Genomic DNA, 20,639 nt, shown 5'->3' on the forward strand with positions numbered 1-20,639 from the left:
GTGTGGTGCGTTTGTGTAGCCTGTGCAGAGAGGAGAGAACAGGGATAGGCAGAGGCATAGTTGACAGGCTGTAGCAAATGGCTACAAAAATGCAGAGGAGATCGGAATGAAATGGGCTAAGCATCTGGGAGTGGAGAGAGCAGGGCCTCCCTCACCAAATCTTCTAGCTCGGAAACTAAAATTGTTTCACTGAACCACCCGAACAAAAACTCTCCCAACTTCCGCCTTTGGAAATCAGAATTGTTGTGAACCACAGCGGTTCAATGTTTAAAGGAGTAGACTCAACCCACTTTGTTCAGCTAGCCAACTATGACTCCATAGCCAACTAGCAGACTAGCATCCAATAACAATAACACACCGTTTAGCGCCAACACTTGGTCACAACAAACCACCAATATTGTGATATCACACTAAACAGATCATTCGTGTCTGTGTCAAGTTCCTTATATGACGCAGCAATGATTAGACGTTGGCTAGCTAGGACAAGTAAATTGTGGTTAGCTACTACAGTACAGCCAAATGGTCATGTTGGGTAGCTAGCAATGGCCACTGTGTCGACTCTGTTTGAAGAACGGCTAGCTAGCTAGCTTCGTGCTACAGCTGGCACGGCCGAGGACACTGCCAAGACACAGTAACTACCCACAACAACCCACGAAGCCTAGCTATGACGCCGTAGCCAACCTGCAAGCTAGCATCCATTAACACACAACTTAGCATCAACACCTGGCCACAACAAACTGCCAAGAGTGTGTCAGCACACCAAACAGACAATTCAAGTCCGTGTCGAGTTCCCTTCACAACGCAGCAAAAAATAATAATAATAATAATAATAATAATAATTAAACGTTGGAACCAGCTCTCCAGCGTTGCTAATCGTTACCAATAGCTACCCGCTAGCTAGCTAGCCTCGTGCCTCGATACTAGTCCACAATTACCTATGGAAAGCTACTACAACCACAATACTAACCTACAATAAATTCAATACCTAACTACAGCTAGCTACCTACCTACGATCTAATACATGGTTAAGCAAAAGTTAAACGTTGGGTAGGAGTACATTACCGTTGGAACCAGCTCTCCAGCGTTGCTAATCGTTACCAATAGCTACCCGCTAGCTAGCTAGCCTCGTGCCTCGATACTAGTCCACAATTACCTATGGAAAGCTACTACAACCACAATACTAACCTACAATAAATTCAATACCTAACTACAGCTAGCTACCTTGCCAGTTGTTAACTGCCCGGATTATTATTGTGATAATGTGGCAATTAAAAAGAAAGCGCTCCATCAAAATAGGGGACTTATGGTCCAGGAGATGGATGTGCAGAGATAACATGGCAGTGGGAAATGCATTCAGACGGCAATCCATTTTTACTGTATGGCTGGGAATCTTAGCTCCAACTACTGGGTTATTACGGCCCATCCTCGTTGATATCCATTCCCAATCAATACCCCTCTGTTGCCGTAACAACGGTCAATCAACACATGGGAGAAAGGATTGGACAAATCAAAAGCCAACCCTAATGAGACACCATGAGTCTGGAGGGAGAAGGAGTGTCTTTTTGTGTTAATTTGAACAAAATGAAGAAAATGGTTGCTTCAAAAAATATTCAAATAATTCAAGATTTTATTCAAGCATTTTGAAATGTTTACTGAGCGAGATGTCCTTTAGTTTGATTTTGAACACACATAGCAAATAAAAAGCATGGTTGCATTTGATTGTATGAACTCTTTTTTTTTCTTTTTTTTCCTGCGTGCATCATATTGAAAATTGCATCATCATTCAGATGTGATTAACTGTTTTCAGTGTTTGAATAAAACCTCTTGATGAAACAGTGTTCTAATGTAGTATGTATGTTTTTTTCTCTTGTGTTTACAGATTCTTCCTGAAGTTCTTCCTCAAGTGCAATCAGAATTGTTTGAAAAATGCAGGGAACCCACGAGACATGAGAAGGTTTCAGGTAAGACCACATTTATTGTTAAACCTGCCACTATAGTTCCACACAGCATATGTCTTCTCATTCTGCTCACAATGCAGGTACATCAATTGAAAACAACAGTATATTGTTAAGGTTCTCTGTTTATCCCACAGGTGGTGGTCTCCACTACGGTGAACGTGGATGGCCATGTCCTTGCTGTCTCGGACAACATGTTTGTCCACAACAACTCCAAACATGGCAGGAGAGCCCGACGCCTGGACCCCTCTGAAGGTACAACTACCTCACACTTACAGACAACAATTTCTCTAAAACCTTAATACATCTTGGTGTCTTTGGCCACCCGTATACCAGTGTCTAAAAACTTTGGCTTTGGTGAAAATAATGGTTCCCCATTTTCTTTTGCACCACTGAACAACCGACTTTTAATTACATCATCCTCTTTATTGGATTAAATGAAACCATATCCTTATATCTGGAAAAAGATGATGACATCCTCATTGAAGTGGGGACCTTTTATTACCAAAGCCCTAAAAAAAACACCCCAGCATCACTTTGTAAAATCTACCTCACCGTGTCGTTTGCGGTTATGACGTAACATGGTGCCATATTGTAAGAAAGAATAGTACTCTTGTTCTTACCAGCAATATTAAAACATTGTCCCCTACCTGCCACACAGCTTAGGAGCTGGCTAGGCACAGTGAAACGGTTTAAACGTATCACTTTGAACTAACTTCTCTAAGTTTCTGAGTTGAAAAACGACAAGAGCATTGGGATACACTGGATAAACAGTACTTAGGCATTCATAGAAACACTGAGAGAGAGTCCCATGGTTGGTCACCACTGACAGCACCAGAGCAGAGCAGTACAGTGCCATTGTGTGACTGGAATCAGAGTGCCATTGTCTCCCTATGCAGACTCGAGAAGGCTATCACTGAAGTCAAGGCCCCACTGAGGGAATCTCACCGTCTTTCATCTCAGCTAGATTGGGATGTTTTGAGAGGCGATAAAGCCAACATCTGCTCCTGTCTTTGTTCCATCCCCCCTAAGCCCCCCCCCCCCCCCCTTGATAAATGTACAAAGTTTCCATAGTCTGTTTCACAACATTTTGTTTTATTTATTTGAGTCCCCCGTTTGACTGTGTGTTTACTGCTGTGACAGAGGGAAATTAATAACGATGACAGTAGACTACCTAGAAAAAGCCTCTTCTCTAACAACACCCTAAGAAAACTGTTAAACGGTGTGAGAGACTCTGTCATACAGTATCCCATTGGACGAAGCCCATTGCGTTCATTTATAATCTACTGACTTCAATTGCCATTCAACCCTTAAGTCTGTTTCCCACGCCTCCTCTTTTGGGATGATCTTTACATTTGAGAAGGCTATACAGTTCCAAAACTCCAGGGCACAGTTAGCACGGCTACCTTTACACCATGGACCAGTAGGCCTATGATATTACACTCATCCTAATATCAATTGGATTGGTATCTGTCTCTGACAGACATACGATCTGCTTGCAGACTGTGTGGCAAATGTATCCCACCTCCACCGCAAGCCACAGTAATTATTTGATCACTTGCCTCTTTCCATTTTTGCAGTGCTGTGGCTGTTTGGCCAGATATCCTGTAGACAGGACCATTTAGTCAGCCTGTCTGTCTCCATTCTGTTGTGCCTAGTCTGGTCAAGCAGGAGACACTGTAATGTTTCTATTGAGTTTATTGATCCTCCGACATCTAAAAAAATCATAACTGTGCATTTTTCTATGACTGAACTAATTGACATCATAGACGACAGGACCGTATGCAATTAGAAATCTGTTTGGGGAAAAAACACACCAATTGTATGTAATTTGTTAATGCTACCCTTGCATTATATCAGTCATATTGCAACCTGAGCATATAACCCTCATAAACAAATGACACATTTTTTCCCCAAAAGTGTAACCACCCAGATTGTCAAGTTGGGGGATTTAACGGTCCTGATAAGTATAAGTCATACCCGTTCCGCTGTCTGTGTTTCCGAAGCAGCTACGCCCTGCATCAAAGCCATCAGCCCGAGTGAGGGGTGGACGACCGGAGGAGCCACTGTCATCATCATCGGAGACAACTTCTTTGACGGACTGCAGGTGGTCTTCGGCACTATGCTGGTCTGGAGTGAGGTGGGTCCAGATACAGGCACGCACACACACGCACACACACATACACATGAAGACTAGGTGAAGAAACTCAGAGGAAGGCGTAGTGCATAAGGCTGGGCTCCCTCTGTTAGTCAGGCAGATGCCTCCACTCCACAGAGTCTCTATCTGGAACACATACACACATAGAATTAACTGTCAATCTCACTGCTTTGATCAGTGTGTATTCGGTTGGGTTTACCATGCTTCATCGTTTGTCCATATGTACTGACTGAACTGGAAGTTGCTCCAGATATTATTGTCTGCTAAATTACTTTTATAATTATTAAATGTGAATTTGCTAGACAGAGTTGTGGATGATGCTGTAAATGAACCTTTGAGATCGAACTAAGACTAAGTACGTTTATTGTATAGTAAGAAATGACAAGGAACGTAAATAGACCATACCTCCCACAGTGCACTACTCTTAGCGTTAAACGAGTGTGTGTGTTGATGTGTTCCAGCTAATCACGCCCCACGCCATCCGGGTCCAGACGCCCCCTCGCCACATCCCAGGGGTTGTGGAGGTCACGCTCTCCTACAAATCCAAGCAGTTCTGCAAAGGGGCGCCAGGACGCTTTGTCTACACAGGTAAGATCACTGTTCCTTCCTTATATCTGTTTTACCCTCTCTCTATATCTCTCTGCTTCCTCCTCTCCTCCCCTTTAAAGCACTTTGGTATCACTTCATCTGAAGGTCTGTTTTATTAACATTAGTACATAGTTTAACCATTTATATTGAGTTTTTAAAATGGGAATAGGGACTGTCACCACATCTTCCTATAGGGTTTATTGTTCTCCATACTACATATAGTGGTTGCTACATTCCCCGTTCTCCTCTGTCCTTTCAAGGTGGTAAACATTTTCCCTTGTGCAAGGGCATTGAGTCCTACCCTTCTTTTTGCTGGAGCCTTTCCCCAGGTTATCCTTCAAGCCTTTGTCTGATGTCCAGACTTTTATGCCGGGGCGTGACTGCCACCAGAATGGAGTATCGCTCCCTTAAATCAGTGCTTTACTATTCCCGATTATTCCATCGGAATATCCAGATGCCATTCAAAGTAGCAGAAAGGTCAGATGGATGTCTGTTTAGTGTGATAAGTAAATGTCACTGCATTGCCGATGAAAGAGGGGACTGTGTTAAGGCTTTCTGTTAAGCATAGGTTTATCGCTGCAGCCTTCTCCCCTCTTTGTTCAAAGCACCGCTTAGTTCCCATGCAAGTGTGAGCGGAGCAAATAGACTTCACAATGGGCCATCCAACCCATCTTACGATTCCTTTTGCAATGCTAATATCTGATTCCATTTGATGATATGACTGACAACTGTTCAGTGTATTGCTTTTATGGACGTGTGCGGTGAATAGAGTCCTCTTGTTATCTCGTTCTGTACGTCTATTAGGCCGTGGGAGGGGTTCTCTACAGCAAAAACGTGTTGTGAATCCCTGGAAGGAGTTGTATTACTTCATGTGGTCTTCAAAACAGTGCTAGCGATATCATTACCGAAGTACTCAAATGTGGTGAGCATTCGTATTTGAAGTTAATCAAAATGAAAACCAAAACTATTTGACTTGATTGATAGCAAATCAACAAAGTTGTATTTCCCTAATGGTAGCGCCATTCCTAACACAGACAGGTGCCTGCATCATAATATTGTAAAACCAAAACAATTCTCATTAGTCTCTAGTTCTTCCCTCCAGATTGAGACCCATATTGTGCACACATCAACAGTTAATCTGATTTACACATACATATTTCAAGATTGTCTGTGTGCATTTCTAATGCGTATTTATTGTGCCAGGAGTGTCTTCATCATGAATGCAAAATGAAGCAAGCTTTTAAATACTAAATAGGCAAGCTTGTGTATAATTGAACAGGAAAGAGAATGCATCCAGGCTCAATGATGTCATTTCCTCTGGGGAACTTCCAGATGCCCAAGTGAGCTCGTCTTTCAGTGCGTCCCCTCCCAAAAACATAGCCCTCTTTGTATCAAACAGCGTTGAATAGCATAGCAAATCAGTCGAGTTGTAGAGATGACATATCAAAGGTTTCAACAAATGTAACACATTATTTTGTTTGATATCATGCCAAAAAAGAGAGAGTGTTCCACACTTTGTGTTATGACAGAAATACATGTGGGTCTAAATGTTTTATTCCTTTAAACTCAGCTGAGAGAGAAAAAAGAGACCTAGATAAGTCCCACTTTTTCTTCTGTCTCTGTAGTAGAGGATGGTGTCTCCAGGCTTTGATCCTAGGCATTAGGTGTAAAACTGTTGCCATGGGCTAGAATGGCAATACAATGAAACTGAGTGAATAGAGCTCCTAGGGGTACTCCACTGTTAACTGTCACTTTCTATGTGACTGCAGCTTATCTACAATACAGAGACATACAGGACTATGTTGACTCTGTCACTGCCTTAATATGTCTGGGTCCACATTCACTTATGAGACAGAGAGAAATTGGTCTCCTTGATATTGGAACTAAAGAGTTGGGTCTGGTGTCTAGACAGATATTATAGGTGCTGGTTTCTCCTATAACCAAACACACAGACAGACCAGTGGCTTCTTGGATTGTTTGCCCTCCAGTCAGAATCATTAATGTGAGCCTTCTTTTGTGCAGTACTTGAAATCCATATCTCACACACATGATATCCAAATACAAGTGTGATGGTTTCTCTCTCACACATTTATTTCTCCTTTATTATTTATGCATCTTCCTCTTAAAGCCAACTGCACATCTCCATCTTCCCTTCTCTCTCCTCCTTCTCTTTCCCATCAGCCTTCTCCCCCTCTCTCTCCATCCCCTCCTTTACCCTTTCTTTCCCTAGCCTCCCTCGCCCTCTCTGCCCCCTCTCTCCTCTCCTCCCTCTCTCCCCCGGACTTCCAGTCTCTCTCAGGGGTTGTATATCCCCAGGTGCAGCTCGAGGATGGGAGGGTGAAATTAATGAGGGGAGCCTGGAGGTATTGACTTTCCTGGGAAAACACAGCTCTCTAAAAATCAGTGGCCAAGTACTGCAATAACTCAGCACCCATCGATTCCTCTTCCCCATAGGCCACATTGATCTATGCATTACAAGCACTGAGGCTGGCAGCATGGATCCAGCAGCACCACCACCATGCCTTAACACAACCCTACTAAATACTGGAATGATGATACTACTACTATTACTACCACTGCTGTTTCTGGACTACTACCACTACCACTACTACCACCACCACTACTACTACCACTACCACTATTACCACTACTACTACCACTACCACTACTACTATTACTTCTACCACTACTACTACTACTAATACTACTACTACTACTACTACTACTACTACTACTACTACTACTACTACTACTACTACTACTACTACTACTACTACTACCACTACTACCACTACTACCACTACCACTACTACTACTCGTGGAAATTGTACTCTTTTTAATAGTGTTAGTAATTCCTCTACCATAACTGATGATAATATTCATAGGAAGTGAATATCATCATTCATGGATGGCAGTGTAGTGTACAACACACACGCTGTGTCGGATCCATTTCATGGAGTGATGCATGGTTTGAGTCTGAGTTGTGACTCCTAGTTCACTAGCCTGGGGGGCAGCAGCCTCATGGGGTTCTCGTGGCAAGCCTCAGCTTGTCCAAATCCCCCAAACAACAAAACACATCTGACTAGAGGGAGAGGACGTGTGACCCAGAGGTTGGGTGTTAGAGTGAAGGGGTGTGAGAAGCCAGTCCAAGCTACATAGCCTTTTATTTGGGTTAATCTGACGTGTGGCAATCCAGTGCTGGTTCGGATGAGGTTATTCTGAGAAGAAAAAGGCAGCCAATGGCAGAGACGGCTTGCAGGAGCTGGCGTTGGGACCTGGTTGTTGTGTGGCGTGAAAGGAGACGTGGCGCCCTGGCGCCCACTACCTCCCAGGCTAAACCCTTAAGAGGTTTTCAGCATGGGCAGTCGCTGTTTTCTCACAGGGCATATTGCCTTGGCGTTGGGCAGGACCAGTGTTCCTATCACTGTGAGGAGAAAAACAATGGTCCACTTTGTACTGTACCTTACTTCCCTCTCTCGCTCTCTCTCTCACACGGGCTGGCCACATGGAACATATTAGCTAATGTTCCATGCGGTATGCTAAAGGTCTTGTGAACATGTAACAAAGGAGCGAGAGTTATACCTCGGGTTCGCCGTAGTGTCGGATTTGAACCTCTGTAAAATATTTGACTTACTCGATGTGGTGTTTGGTCTTTCCCTTCCGTGTCACCGATCTCCTTTTGAAGTATTGTGCACTGACTAATTGACTACTGCACTTTTATTGTTTAATTACTCTCACTGTAACACATGGAGGTAATTATGCGTAAGCATGCGTGGTATCAACTTGCGTGCCGTATAGGAAGAAAAATGAACGCTTTTACACAACCATGTGTTAATTGTTTTCCAGATTTCAGTTTTTGTTGTACAGTAGATTTCTCCATGATTGAGCATACCCCCCACCCTGTATCTACAGTATTGCACTGAACGACGGTCGGATCAAACATTTAGTTTCTTCGCGTAGACACAGAAGAACATCACATCGATCGTTGTCCTCTAGAGCAGGGCAGAGAAGTGGAGGTGACAGCAACACACCCACTCCCTTCTGTTGCCTCTCTCGTCTCCTGTGAGATCCGAGAATGACGCAACCCCTATGATTAGAGTGTGCATCCGCTTCAGCGGCGAGATATGTTAATCAGCTAGTGAATAATTACCTCCTTGGTGCCTTGATTAGACTGGAGTGACAAGGCAGGGAAAGTGTGTGCCTCAAAGAAATACCCCTCATACACACCTGAGAAGTTATTATTTTTGAGTCACAGCCTAAAATGCCCCCACAGAAACGCTTATTATCTGACATTAGTTCTGCTAGGCCCCCTCCTTACAGACGAGCAGATCTCTCTCTTTGATATATGAAATGTGCCATGTCTCTGTGGAAGAAAAGGGAATTCCCTCAGTGGAGAACACTGTTCTGTCTAATAAAAGAGGATTCTTCCACCGGTAACGTCAGAGAACTTACACTAAGTACAAGTGTAGTTTCATGGATGTGATAAGAACTCATTGACTTGGAGCTGAATCCAGACATGAGTTATGTCCCATTGACATCTGTGTAGAATTTACAGAGACGTACAGAGACAAAATGCGGTAAACCGATAGGCCTACTCCACTGATTAAATATCATTTTAAAGATTCCCTCTTTCCTCTGAAAGTCAGGCGTGGTATATCCTCATTTGTCTCTCTCTTCAAAACTATGTGGTCTAGTGTGGTGTCAGACAGGGGTCACTGGAGGTCATAGGAGTCACACAGAGTACATCAGTCAGGCTAATTGTTGCCATATCGCCAAAGTGTTTCAGTCTTAATTAGAAGTGTGTGTTTGGTGAGGGAAGAGGCCCTTTCATCTTTCCTGGTGGCTCTCCACTTTAAAGAGGCCATGTCTGTCTGGGGCCAGTCTGTCGGTCTGTCAATCACAGTTTAAAGTTCATGAAATTTCTATGAGCATCGATGCAAGGGGCCCGGATGATTGATCAAGCCTCTTGCTTTGAATTTCTCTTTTCTATGTTCTCACTGTGATGGCATGTGTGTGTGCATGTGTGTGTGTTGGGGGGTGGGGGTTACTTATAGGTCTATGTATTGAGTTTGTACAGTATGTTATATATACAGTGAAGAATACAATGCTGATGGATTCATGTTTGGGGAAAGCAACTGTTTTTACACAGACACAGCATACCGCAGACCAAGCCAGAGTGACTGTTTTGCATTGCACGTTTGTATGCATCCCAGTGTGTCGCTATGTCATCTCATTTTGAACGAGGGACAAATGAAAGAGAGAGAGCGAGAGAGAGGGGGATGAAAGGAGTAAATCAATAGCATAGTGCACATGTGTAACAGGCGGCTTTAAATGCTTGTCGACCGGTCGGTGCTCCACAACCCCCAGTCAACGACACACAGCCGCACTTGACAGACTCAGATCAGGCTCACACTGTTGTGCGTCTGACAATTTCTTCCCCCAGAAGAAAGGGAGGAAATGATGTGATACACACATCTGTAGGCGACGGGGGCAAATGCAGCGATGACCTGCATCAATCATAACATGAATAGAGATGAGAAGGATGGAAAATTGGAGCCCATGTTGCTCTGGGATGCAAGCCGCTTCAAATCCCCCGTATCCCCTGTTCTCTCAGTCGGGCGGTGGAGATGGGTTGGGGCCTTGATGGTGTATCTCATATGAAATATGGACTCCATTTGAAATGATAAGTGCAATATAAGGAAAGCCACGGAGAGCCTATGTGTTGAGTGGTGAAGCAGGATAGTGGAGATTTATGATTTTTGGGATGATCCTCATCGGGGACATGACTGTGCCCTCAACAAGGATATCACTGGAGTGAAAGGCGTCAAGGCAAAGAAAAAAGATTCCTAAAGCGCATATTCCATCCATCAGCTATATCTGGTAAATATGTACAGAATCAGCTAGCAGCCAAAATAGAAAAGCAAAAGCCACCTAAGTGGTTGGAAGGGGGAAAAGTAAATAGAAAATAGCTCAACATAAATAGATGTGAACACGTTGGGAGTATGAGGATGTAAACATATGCTGAATAAATGGATACATATTCTGCCAAGGCACCACTTGAGCATGCAAACGTTTTAAAGCTTGGGAGCCTTAGTCCCTACCACCTGTGAGACTGATTGTAAAAGAGCAGTGAGACTATGGCTACGTTCCAATAATATTAAGTAGCTTCCTTTTCCCTCTCTCCTATTCTGGACCACCAATCTGTAAGGATCGGACCCTTTTTTTCAATTTTCACTTAAAATGACATACCCAAATCTAACTGCCTGTAGCTCAGGACCTGAAGCAAGGATATGCACATTCTTGATATCATTTGAAAGGAAACCCTTTGAAGTTTGTGGAAATTTAGGAGAATATAACACATTAGATCTAGTAAAAGATACATACATTGTTGCATCATCTTTGAAATGCAAGAGAAAGGCCAGACAGTGATGTGGGATTCTAGTTTTAATTTAGACGTTGTCCACCAGATGGCAGCAGTGTGTATGCAACGTTTCAGACTGATCCAGTAAAGAGTTACATCACTACAAAATAGTTTGTATCAAGTCTGCCAGGAGTTTTCCCAAATGTGCCGAATTGGTACGTAACTATAGAGAATATACAAAAATCCTATGTTAATACAAAATGTAAGTTTGCACACTCCCAGGAATGTCATAAATGATGGATCATTAGCTTCCCTACAGGAAATGCACTAACCTTCACACATCTAGATGGCCGGGCGGGGTGGGTGTGGAGTCAGAGGTCAAACTGTAGAACCCAGTTCCTATATTTGAATATAAAAAGTGATTGTTTTAAACAAAACTACAATACATTTTATCTTTGGGACCCTCAGGATGACAAGTCAGAGCAATATTACTGAATGTAAGTACATTATTTACCTTCAGAGGTGAATGTACCAAACCAGTTGCCGTGATAAAAGTGTTTTGTTGTTGTGCACTATTCTCAAACAATAGCATGGTATTTTTTAGCTGTAATAGGTACTGTAAATTGGACACTGCAGTTAGATTAACAAGAATTTAAGATTTCTGCCCATATAAGACATATCTATGTCCCGGAAAGTTGGCTGTTGTTAACAACACCATTCTAGTCACATATCGCATATTGAGCAACAACCGTCCCATATAAGGGACACCGATCCCATAGAGGTTAAGTTCTGTAATTGAACACCTATCCAATCCCCCAGTAGTAACAAAGGAAAGGAAGCTATTTAAGAATATTGGTGCCTAGCCCAGCTTAACTCTACTATGTTTTCCATATTTGTTAGGTTCAGGGGTGTAGGTAAGCGTCTCCTCTGATCACTTTGACCTTGTAGTGGTACACTGTTTTAACTCTGACTTAACCTCTTGCTCCTGCTAACTGAAGTCGTTCGGGTCCTTTGGAAGGCAGCTCTGTTTGAAATAAGACAGAGAGCAACATGGGAATTGATTTTGAGGGAGCTTTAGGTAGCCTCCTCCTAAACCTCTAGAAATAGGTTAGGACATCTGGCTCAACGTGTAGGTTTTCCACATGGGTTGAAAGGTGAAATGTTAAACGTGTACAATCAAATGGGCAATTTTTGTTCACAAAATAAAGACTTTGCTACTTGCAACAATACTCCCAACCTACAAAAGAGCCGTTTTGCATTTAATAAAGTCAGAAATATATCAGAGTATTAAGGTAGAAGACATGCCACTTAAGGTGATGATTAAATTAACATTATCATCCTTAATACCAATTAATGCTACATGGTCTATCTGACTTTAAATGCCCAAAATGTCGACCTCATTATTGACCCGAAAATGTCTGTCCTGCTTGTGTTGTGCCCTGCTGTCACCAGCTCCATGTTTCCCTATCTAATGCTGTTTTGTGCTTTGGGATCATATTTCACTAGCGCTCCTCTCAGGCTTGGTTGAGTGTCTTAGTGGAAATCCCATTCACTCTCTCCCTCCCTTTTGTCCCAGTCGAGTGGTCACCTAATAACAACGCTCTGTTTAGTGAGACCCCAGTCGACCGTTTGAACACTTTCATAGAGCGAGAAATAGAGAGCAATAAATGGATGATTAAATAAATAAAAAAGTATACCCTTCCACCCCCACCTCTCTTTCTCCCGCCCTCTCTCTCCCTCACTCCTATTCTCACCTCCTCTTCCCAGTGAACTGCATTATCTTTCCCTTTTGAAAAAACCCAAACGTCAGACACCACGAAGACGACTGGGCCTCCGAAGAAAAAAATCTATACAAATTACGATGGAGAAAGTGGCACTGATGGCTGGAATTGCAGCATATGTTTACACTAAATCAGGCAATCTATCTTCATATGGGCTGTGTAATGCGTAGGGGGTCAGGGTTCGCGCAGCGCGCCGGCACTCTCCAATTACTCAGGCTCTTTGCGAAGGAGGCTGCCGTATCGATTGGCTGCGAGAACAGGGGCCTGCAGGCAGCCAATGGGGTACTGGGGTCAAAGTGCAGGGGGATTTTAATAAGGGGAAGTAATGGACTTAATTTCTGGGGGGCCTGGCAGTAGAGGGAGAGATGTCTGCTTCACTACCCTCTTGTCTCCCAGTCAAGAGGTTCATTAGGAGACAAGCTTTATGAAATTTCTTTCTTTCTTTCTTTCTTTCTTTCTTTCTTTCTTTCTTTCTTTCTTTCTTTCTTTCTTTCTTTCTTTCTTTCTTTCTTTCTTTCTTTCTTTCTTTCTTTCTTTCTTTCTTTCTTTTTTTCTTTCTTTCTTTCTCTCTGTCTGTCTATCTGTGCTGCTCATTCCCTTTTCTCTTGCTCTGTCTCTCTTCCACTGGTTCTCTCTGATAGCGTCCCACTCTCTTGGTATATTGGCTGTTTTTTACATTTTCCCTGGTTGTGTTGAAATTCCCTTTTCCAATGCTCAGCCCTAGCTCTCTAACAAGGCATAAGGAAAACCTTATTAACCAAAGACCTGTTTGGTTTCAAAGTAGACTATCCCCTTCATCCCAACAAGAGAAATTGTCCATGAGAGTGTAATCTGTTTGGGCCTTGCTAACGTTCCTCTCCAGGTCCCTCTCAGGGGACAGGGACAGATATTCAAAATGGCAGCCTGTGTGGAGAGGGCACGTCTAGGCTCCGTCACCCTTCAGATAACATCCCGACCTAGCCGCAGCCTGAAAGCCCTTTTCTCCTTCCCTTGCTGTGAAACGAGCCTCAGACAAATTTGATTTAGCAGCTCGCGGGTGCCCGTTCCTGGGGAAAGAAAACAAATATTGTTATAATGGTAATAACATATATTTGCCGCTCGCGACAAACGGCAGCGGGCCTTTGAAAAGAGCCTGCGCCGCCTTCACCTTATTCTTATTCATGAAAGCGCCGGTTATGCATATTAGCGCAAACTAGCTATTCTACTCACCAGCATTTGGTGTGTCAATCATCCTTACGGAATACAAGAGGCACCGGTGACAAAAGCGGAGAGGGCAAGAAGGCTGACAAATTGTCCCCAAAGTCAAATTTGACAGCCTTTTATGATTAATGGGCTTGATTATGGAGAAATATCTCCCTAACTCATTTCCGGCTGTTTCTCTTTTCTCCTTCGTATCGAAATGGAGAGGAATGGAGATTGCGTTGTTTGCAAATGTGGAGGGGGGGGGGGGGGGGGCAATGAAATAAAAAGGGGGGTACCTGAGAGGCTTAGAGTGAGGGAGGTGCAATTGAATTAGTTAGGAATGCTCTGTGAAAGGGATAGCGACTGGGACAGGTTGAGTGGAAGGTCTCAAGCTTAATAAATAGCATAGAAGAAAGACAGAGACGTGATGGTGGAGGAAGAGATCGGTGGAGGAAGAGATCGTCTGACACTGGGCTGACACTCTCAAGGCTATTGTAGAGCACACGTATCAGGGCAGGACAGCCAGGCAGGGGAGATATGTTACTCTAGAATGTGATATAACACCTTCATAAGGCCTACATAGGCATTCAGGCATGGAATCAAGAAACAAATGCATATGTGACATTGGAAGCTTAAGAAGAGCAATGCATGTTTGAGCTGTTTCACCTTGTTTGTAGAGATATCGCTCAGCAATGTTTTAACCATGATAATTCTCTCTATTTCCAGCCTTGAATGAGCCCACCATTGACTACGGCTTCCAGAGGCTACAGAAGGTCATCCCCAGACACCCAGGAGATCCCGAGAGGTTACCTAAGGTAAGTGGCACGCCTCATAGGACACCAAGGAGTACAGCATCCCCTGTTGTTACTCCAAAGACCACCCAGACTTCAGACTGCCAAATATCTGAGTTTATAAACCTGATTTGTTAGATTTGGATTAATTCGTTCCATTCAATGTGAACCTGGCCCTAAGAACAGGCTCTGATGCCAAGGGGCACATTGTTCTTATAACTCGTACAATTGGAAACAGGTGTTCCTGGTCTGGTTGTTTTTAGGTTTGAGGTAGCAACAGCCCTGCATATGCAAAGTCACTTATACATACATGTACACATGAGTGTATGCAAGGCTCAACACTGCCTTTCAGACACACATGATCAATATTTGTGCACGCACCCACGCACACACTCAGGCACAGACTCAGGTAGGGCCAAGAACACAAGCAGCCGTCAGGTGTCCTGGGCGGTTTGCCGCCTGGTTAGTATGAAAAGATTATTTTCCCCCTAAAAGGAGCTGCACTAAATGAGTGAGATTCTTTTGGGCAGGGAACTGCTGTAAAGGGGGATATGATCAGATGGGGCCTGACAGTCTAAAGCAGCTGCCAAATTGAAACCATTTATCAAAATCTGACATCTGAGATCCAGTCACCAAAAAAGTAGTTTATTTGTAAATTGATACTAATAGTGAGCATATATTGTCTGGCCCCTTTGATGCCCTGATTTGTGGCGGAGGGAGAATGTCCCCATCAGCCTTTATATATTTATTTATTCAAAAGAAACTCAATATGCAAATAGATTTTCCTCCGTCTTCCGTCCAGCCGCGAGCTTTCCCTGCATTTTAGACAGAAGGAAATAACAACAAGACTAACACCTTAAAGCTTGCCATTCATGAAGTACTTCATTGCTCTCACCCAATGTGACTTGTCAGGACAGACTCACACAATCACTCGGGAACAGTTACGTTGACATTTCATCCCTTTGTTATCCTCTCTCCTTTCCTTTTCTTGTAGGACAGAAAGGTTGGCCAGGAGCGATAGTAGAATGTTTGTCTCTTAGGCAGGGAGCAAAGCTCCCCCAAGCTACATCAAGAGGCTATAGACACCAAACCTTGGTATTGGAACCACTTAAAGTCAAATTGAATTATTATTATTTTTTAACAGGAAGCAACAGAGCAAGTCTAGAAGGGTGGGAATAAGAGGGATTCCATGTAAATAATGATAGGAGGGAAACACTAAGATAGGAAAACACTGGCCGTCGTTCCTCTAGGCTCCTTTGGTTTTCGTGTTTTCCTTTGTAGCCGATAAACCCCTGTTTAGTTATTAGATTAGGAGGTTGGCGGCCACACTTCTCCAACGAGCCGGTCTCAGAGCTGGAACCCTAGCCTCAATGAGCTGGAACCCTAGCTCCAGTGATGGACAGACAGACCAGACCGGTGCTAAAGCATGGCCAACTGGTCACTGATGACCTCGGAGGCTGGGGCTGGATCAGGTTCGCCTCTAATTTCATTTCCAGTCTGCCTTGGCTGCAAGCGGACACTTCCCTGTCCAGATCTATAGAGGATATGTGGAACGGGTTCAAGCTCTAGCCTCCCCTCATTGCTCAGCATGGGAGGCAGCAGCATATTTTTGCGAGCGCCGCTCCATTCCAGGACCTTTGCAGTAGAAGACCCAGACCCATTCCCAGGTCACGGCAAGTTTAACGGCCTATGAATCCTCATAAATAGACACCTGGATGGTGATGCATTCCTTACATGTGGAGGGCCTATTTTCCTAAGATACGGCCATAAGGGAGGCCTGTTTTGATACAGAGCAGACAAACAAATGGAGACTAAGCTAAAAAGTAAACCGAGGTGAAGAGTTTGTGTTAAGGGCAAAAAAAAATATGTTCAGGTCTCATATGATCTCGGAGATTAGATGTGTTTTCCACCTGTTTGGCCATTACGTTGGAATTAACTGCCAGGGTTAGGGGCCAATTGTATTTGAATGCAATAGTTAGTGCTGGGCTGGAATAAAAGCCTGCACACCCTGTAGCTTTTCAGTACCTGAGCTGTGAGTGTGCACCCCTGATCTAGATGATGTACTGAAGAGATCAATGTCGGGGTATGGTGTGGAAGCAGTAGCTAGCCATAGCCTTTCCTGTGTGTTGTAGCTAGGTGGCTATGGGACGACTGTGCAGAGCCAGGCTAGGGGTGATTTATCATTGTTAAGGGACCTGTCGGATGGCTTCTTCTCCTGGGTCAGCTGATCCCTTCTCTCCGGGCACCTCTCGAACCAGGGAGCCATCCTCCCATAATTGAGCCCCTGGAAAGCAATGGAAGAAAATACGAAAAAAATAAAGTGGAATATGTCTGGAGACAGACGCAAGGAGGACTGGGGCGTTGGGGGCCAGGGGCAGGGGCTGGGGCTCAGGGGGGTTGGGTTAGGTGAGGTGGGTAAAAGAGATTCAACTACATGAAGTATGATAAAGGTGCATTCCATAACTTTTCCACATGAAAATAGCACTTATTAAAGGAATGTATATCTGTAATAGTAAAGAAATTCAATTCCTTGAGAGAAATACCTTTTCGTTACTTGTCACTCACCATTTAAAAATTACAGTCGAGGAGAAGTGAAATAGACAGGGTTTCAAGTCGATAGGTAATTAATTGTAATTTAACTTATAGATTTTCTCAAATTCAATGAATCAATTGGAGAGAAAAATCCTAATATAAAATGATCTGCATTTTTCAACTCATGAATCAAATTGGAATTCATTTCCTCAATCGACCTGACTTGAAGATGACACTCTTTCATATCTCGCTCTTTCATATCGTTCTCCTTGTGAGTTATTCCACCTGGAGCTCTGAAGTACCCTTAAGACATCCACTCTCTAGATGTGTGGTCTGTCGCTCCAGAATGCTGGATGTGACTTTCCCTCTTGGCCCTGAGACAGACGAGAGTAGAGCATGGTGGATGAAATGATTTCCCCCTCTGTCTGAGGTCGTAAAACCTGTTTTTCCCCCAGTCTAAGTCATCAGTGTAGAGGTTTCCAGGATAGGGGCTGGGAACAGACTCATCCTACTCTCACAGAAGGAGGGAGTCTCTTGTTGGGCCAACTTCTTATCCCTTACTGGCAGTAGACCCACTGAGGATGAAGGAGAGAACACCCCCCCCCCCCCCCCCCCCCCCTCCCTCTCGCTCTCTGTCTGTCTCTCTGTCTCTCTCTCTCGCTGTCTCTCTGTCTCTCTCTCACTGTCTCTCTCTCTCTCTCTTTGTGTCTGTGCAAAGTGCTTGCATGCATGTGCGAGTGTGTGTTTTCTGTATGCTGAGAGTTTACCATCACAGACTGTACATTACTCCTCTATGGTTAGAATTCAGTGTAAAACATTGTACTAGAGTATTCAGTGCATTTCCATGCAATTTTCACTTTCAGTGAGTCTTTCAACCCTTGCATATTCCATGTTATACGTTTATTCATATTGCAAATGGGTAATTCCAAGAATCAAGATATTACCTTTATATTTAATTTAAGTGACACTCACACTTTATACTAGTACTAAACCAGCATTTTACACACCATGGACACTTCCATAGTATCTTCATCTGCCGAATCTCTCAGTTCATTGGCTGAGGTGAATTATTGAATGAGCCGACACGCTGCTTCTAACCCTCCATCCCTCTTTCCCTCCGTCCATCTCTGAGAGGAAGTGCGGAGCGGCCTGACCCCCCCCAGAGATGTGGGCCAGTGATAAGAGATTATGATGATAACTGGGAGATAGTGCATTACAGTATTGATTGTGTTAAAACACCCGCGCTCTGATTGCCGGCATTTGCGCTGACAGGAATCCAATGGCGCTGTCTCTCCGCGCCGCTAAAGGGAGGGGTGTGTGTGCATGTGTGTGTGGGTATATGGGTGTAGGGAGGGTGAGTTTGTATGTGGATATGTGTGTATGTGTGTGTGTGGTGTGGTTCACGGCAAGGCAGTGCATCGCCCATATCTCACCTCCACACACACATGCTTCACACCCCCACCCCAACAGCTACAGTATCAGGCCCAGGCATAGATAACCCTCACTGTTATGTCGCAAAGTGCTGTGATGTATTTCCAATTGTCCAAGTCAAGTAACATGAAATGAAATGAGGTTCTTACGAGAGACGGCCTGTTCTTCGTTGGTTACCCTTTGTTGTTATTGTTAAGAGATAATTAGCTAAAGCTAGCCATCAGTGAGCTGAGGAATTTCTGTACATAGCGAACAGCTTTACTTATTCTACGGTAATACTCTGGAGCAGGATTTCCCAAACTCGGTCCTGGGGCCCCCCCTGGGTGCACTTTTACCCGGGGGGGGGGGGGGGGGAAATCCCTGCTCCGGAGAATGTACTCCAAATAGTATTTTCTTTGCATTTGTTTGAGAGATTCTGGTTAGTTAGGGCAGTTGTTCTTAGGATCAGAAAATGGCCTCACACTTCAAACAATTGAACACACAAACACACACACAAACACACACACAAACACACACACAAACACACACACAGAGTAGCACCAGCGAGTAGTAAAGCCTGGAAGGCGTCATTAACTTGAGAAGGCTGTTGTGTCTGTCATCGCCTAATGAAAATACAAGAAGAGAGACCGACTGTGGCAAACACACACACACCAGTGTGTAGAGGCAGGAATGTGTGTGTGCTAATGTTTGTGAGTGCATGTGCACTAACACGTGTGTGTTTGTGTATGTGTGTGTCCGTACGTATTTGTGTTTGAGGCGGCAGGGCGGGAGGGGGTTGCCAAAGTTCCCTGTGGCAGGCAGGGTGTTGCAGCCGCCAAGCCTCAGAGACATTAACTAACTTCTGTTTTATAATGGAGATTAATGAAGCGAGCGCATGCCAGAGGGGAGGAGAGAGGATGAGAGGGTAAAGGATGAGAGGAGAGGAGGAGAGGAGGGGTCTGAGACACTCCTCACAGTGGTAGATATGTTGGCAGTGCCAGGGTGTGACAGATTGTGCCCTCTCTCAGTGGATAGAGGTTTGGGCGTAGGGACTGGGGGTGGGATAGAGATTGACAGGAGCTATATTGCTTGGTTGCGGTGGGGGTAGCGGTGTGTGTGTGTCTGTGTGACTTTGTGCCTGCAGGATAGCTGCGGGGTCAGTAGGAGTGTTGGGGTAGGCAGGTGGGTCGGCATGCTCACCAAGGAGAGGCACAGAGGAAGGGCACATTGGCAAGGTGGATCTCAGATAGATGTGAAACATAATTTGATCACTCTTTTGTTACTGAGAAATGGAAACTTTAGTGTATTTCAGGTTTAAAAAAGCTTCTAAAGTTTGTAATTTCCGCTTTTTGCCCTAACGAAAAATGTATCAAGCCTTACAAAAAATGTCCATTATTTATAATCCACATAATAATTCACCATTCCTGTTGCTGCAGGATTATTTTCCTACTGTAACAAACTGTCTCAAATTAAGATCCTACATCTGTACACACGCACGAATGCAAACACACATACACACACACACAAACACACACATATGTTCACACATGGTCTTTATAAAAAAAAATGTGCACATGGTAAAAAAAAAAACTCTACTAATATGTTCATAAAACAAGTGAATCTAATTTCCTTTTAAGCATATATTCTGGAGAGAATATATTAAGTAAAAACGCACACACCCCTTCCTCACTGTAACTCAAGTCAGTACGCCTGCCCATCAGCACGCCTGCCCATCAGTACGCCTGCCCATCAGTACGCCTGCCCATCAGTACGCCTGCCCATCAGCACGCCTGCCCATCAGTACGCCTGCCCATCAGTACGCCTGCCCATCAGTACGCCTGCCCATCAGCACGCCTGACCATCAGCACGCCTGCCCATCAG

The 20,639-nt window shown here is 44.1% G+C and overlaps 1 protein-coding gene across 1 annotated transcript in view; it reads left to right on the forward strand.

The window, feature by feature from the left end:
• Positions 1-20,639, forward strand: part of LOC311104616 (transcription factor COE1-like) — a gene marked incomplete at both ends in the record, with an annotated part of 43,120 nt that overhangs the window by 15,611 nt on the left and 6,870 nt on the right. Inside the window, 5 exons of the mRNA XM_084146480.1 lie at positions 1,880-1,961; positions 2,093-2,210; positions 3,962-4,095; positions 4,575-4,701; positions 14,752-14,840. Of these exons, the coding sequence (XP_084002606.1) occupies positions 1,880-1,961; positions 2,093-2,210; positions 3,962-4,095; positions 4,575-4,701; positions 14,752-14,840 (550 nt within the window). The remainder of the gene's footprint in view (positions 1-1,879; positions 1,962-2,092; positions 2,211-3,961; positions 4,096-4,574; positions 4,702-14,751; positions 14,841-20,639) is intronic.

The sequence above is a fragment of the Coregonus lavaretus genome, assembly GCF_964263955.1.
Source record: "Coregonus lavaretus genome assembly, chromosome: 29".
Taxonomy (NCBI): domain Eukaryota; kingdom Metazoa; phylum Chordata; class Actinopteri; order Salmoniformes; family Salmonidae; genus Coregonus; species Coregonus lavaretus.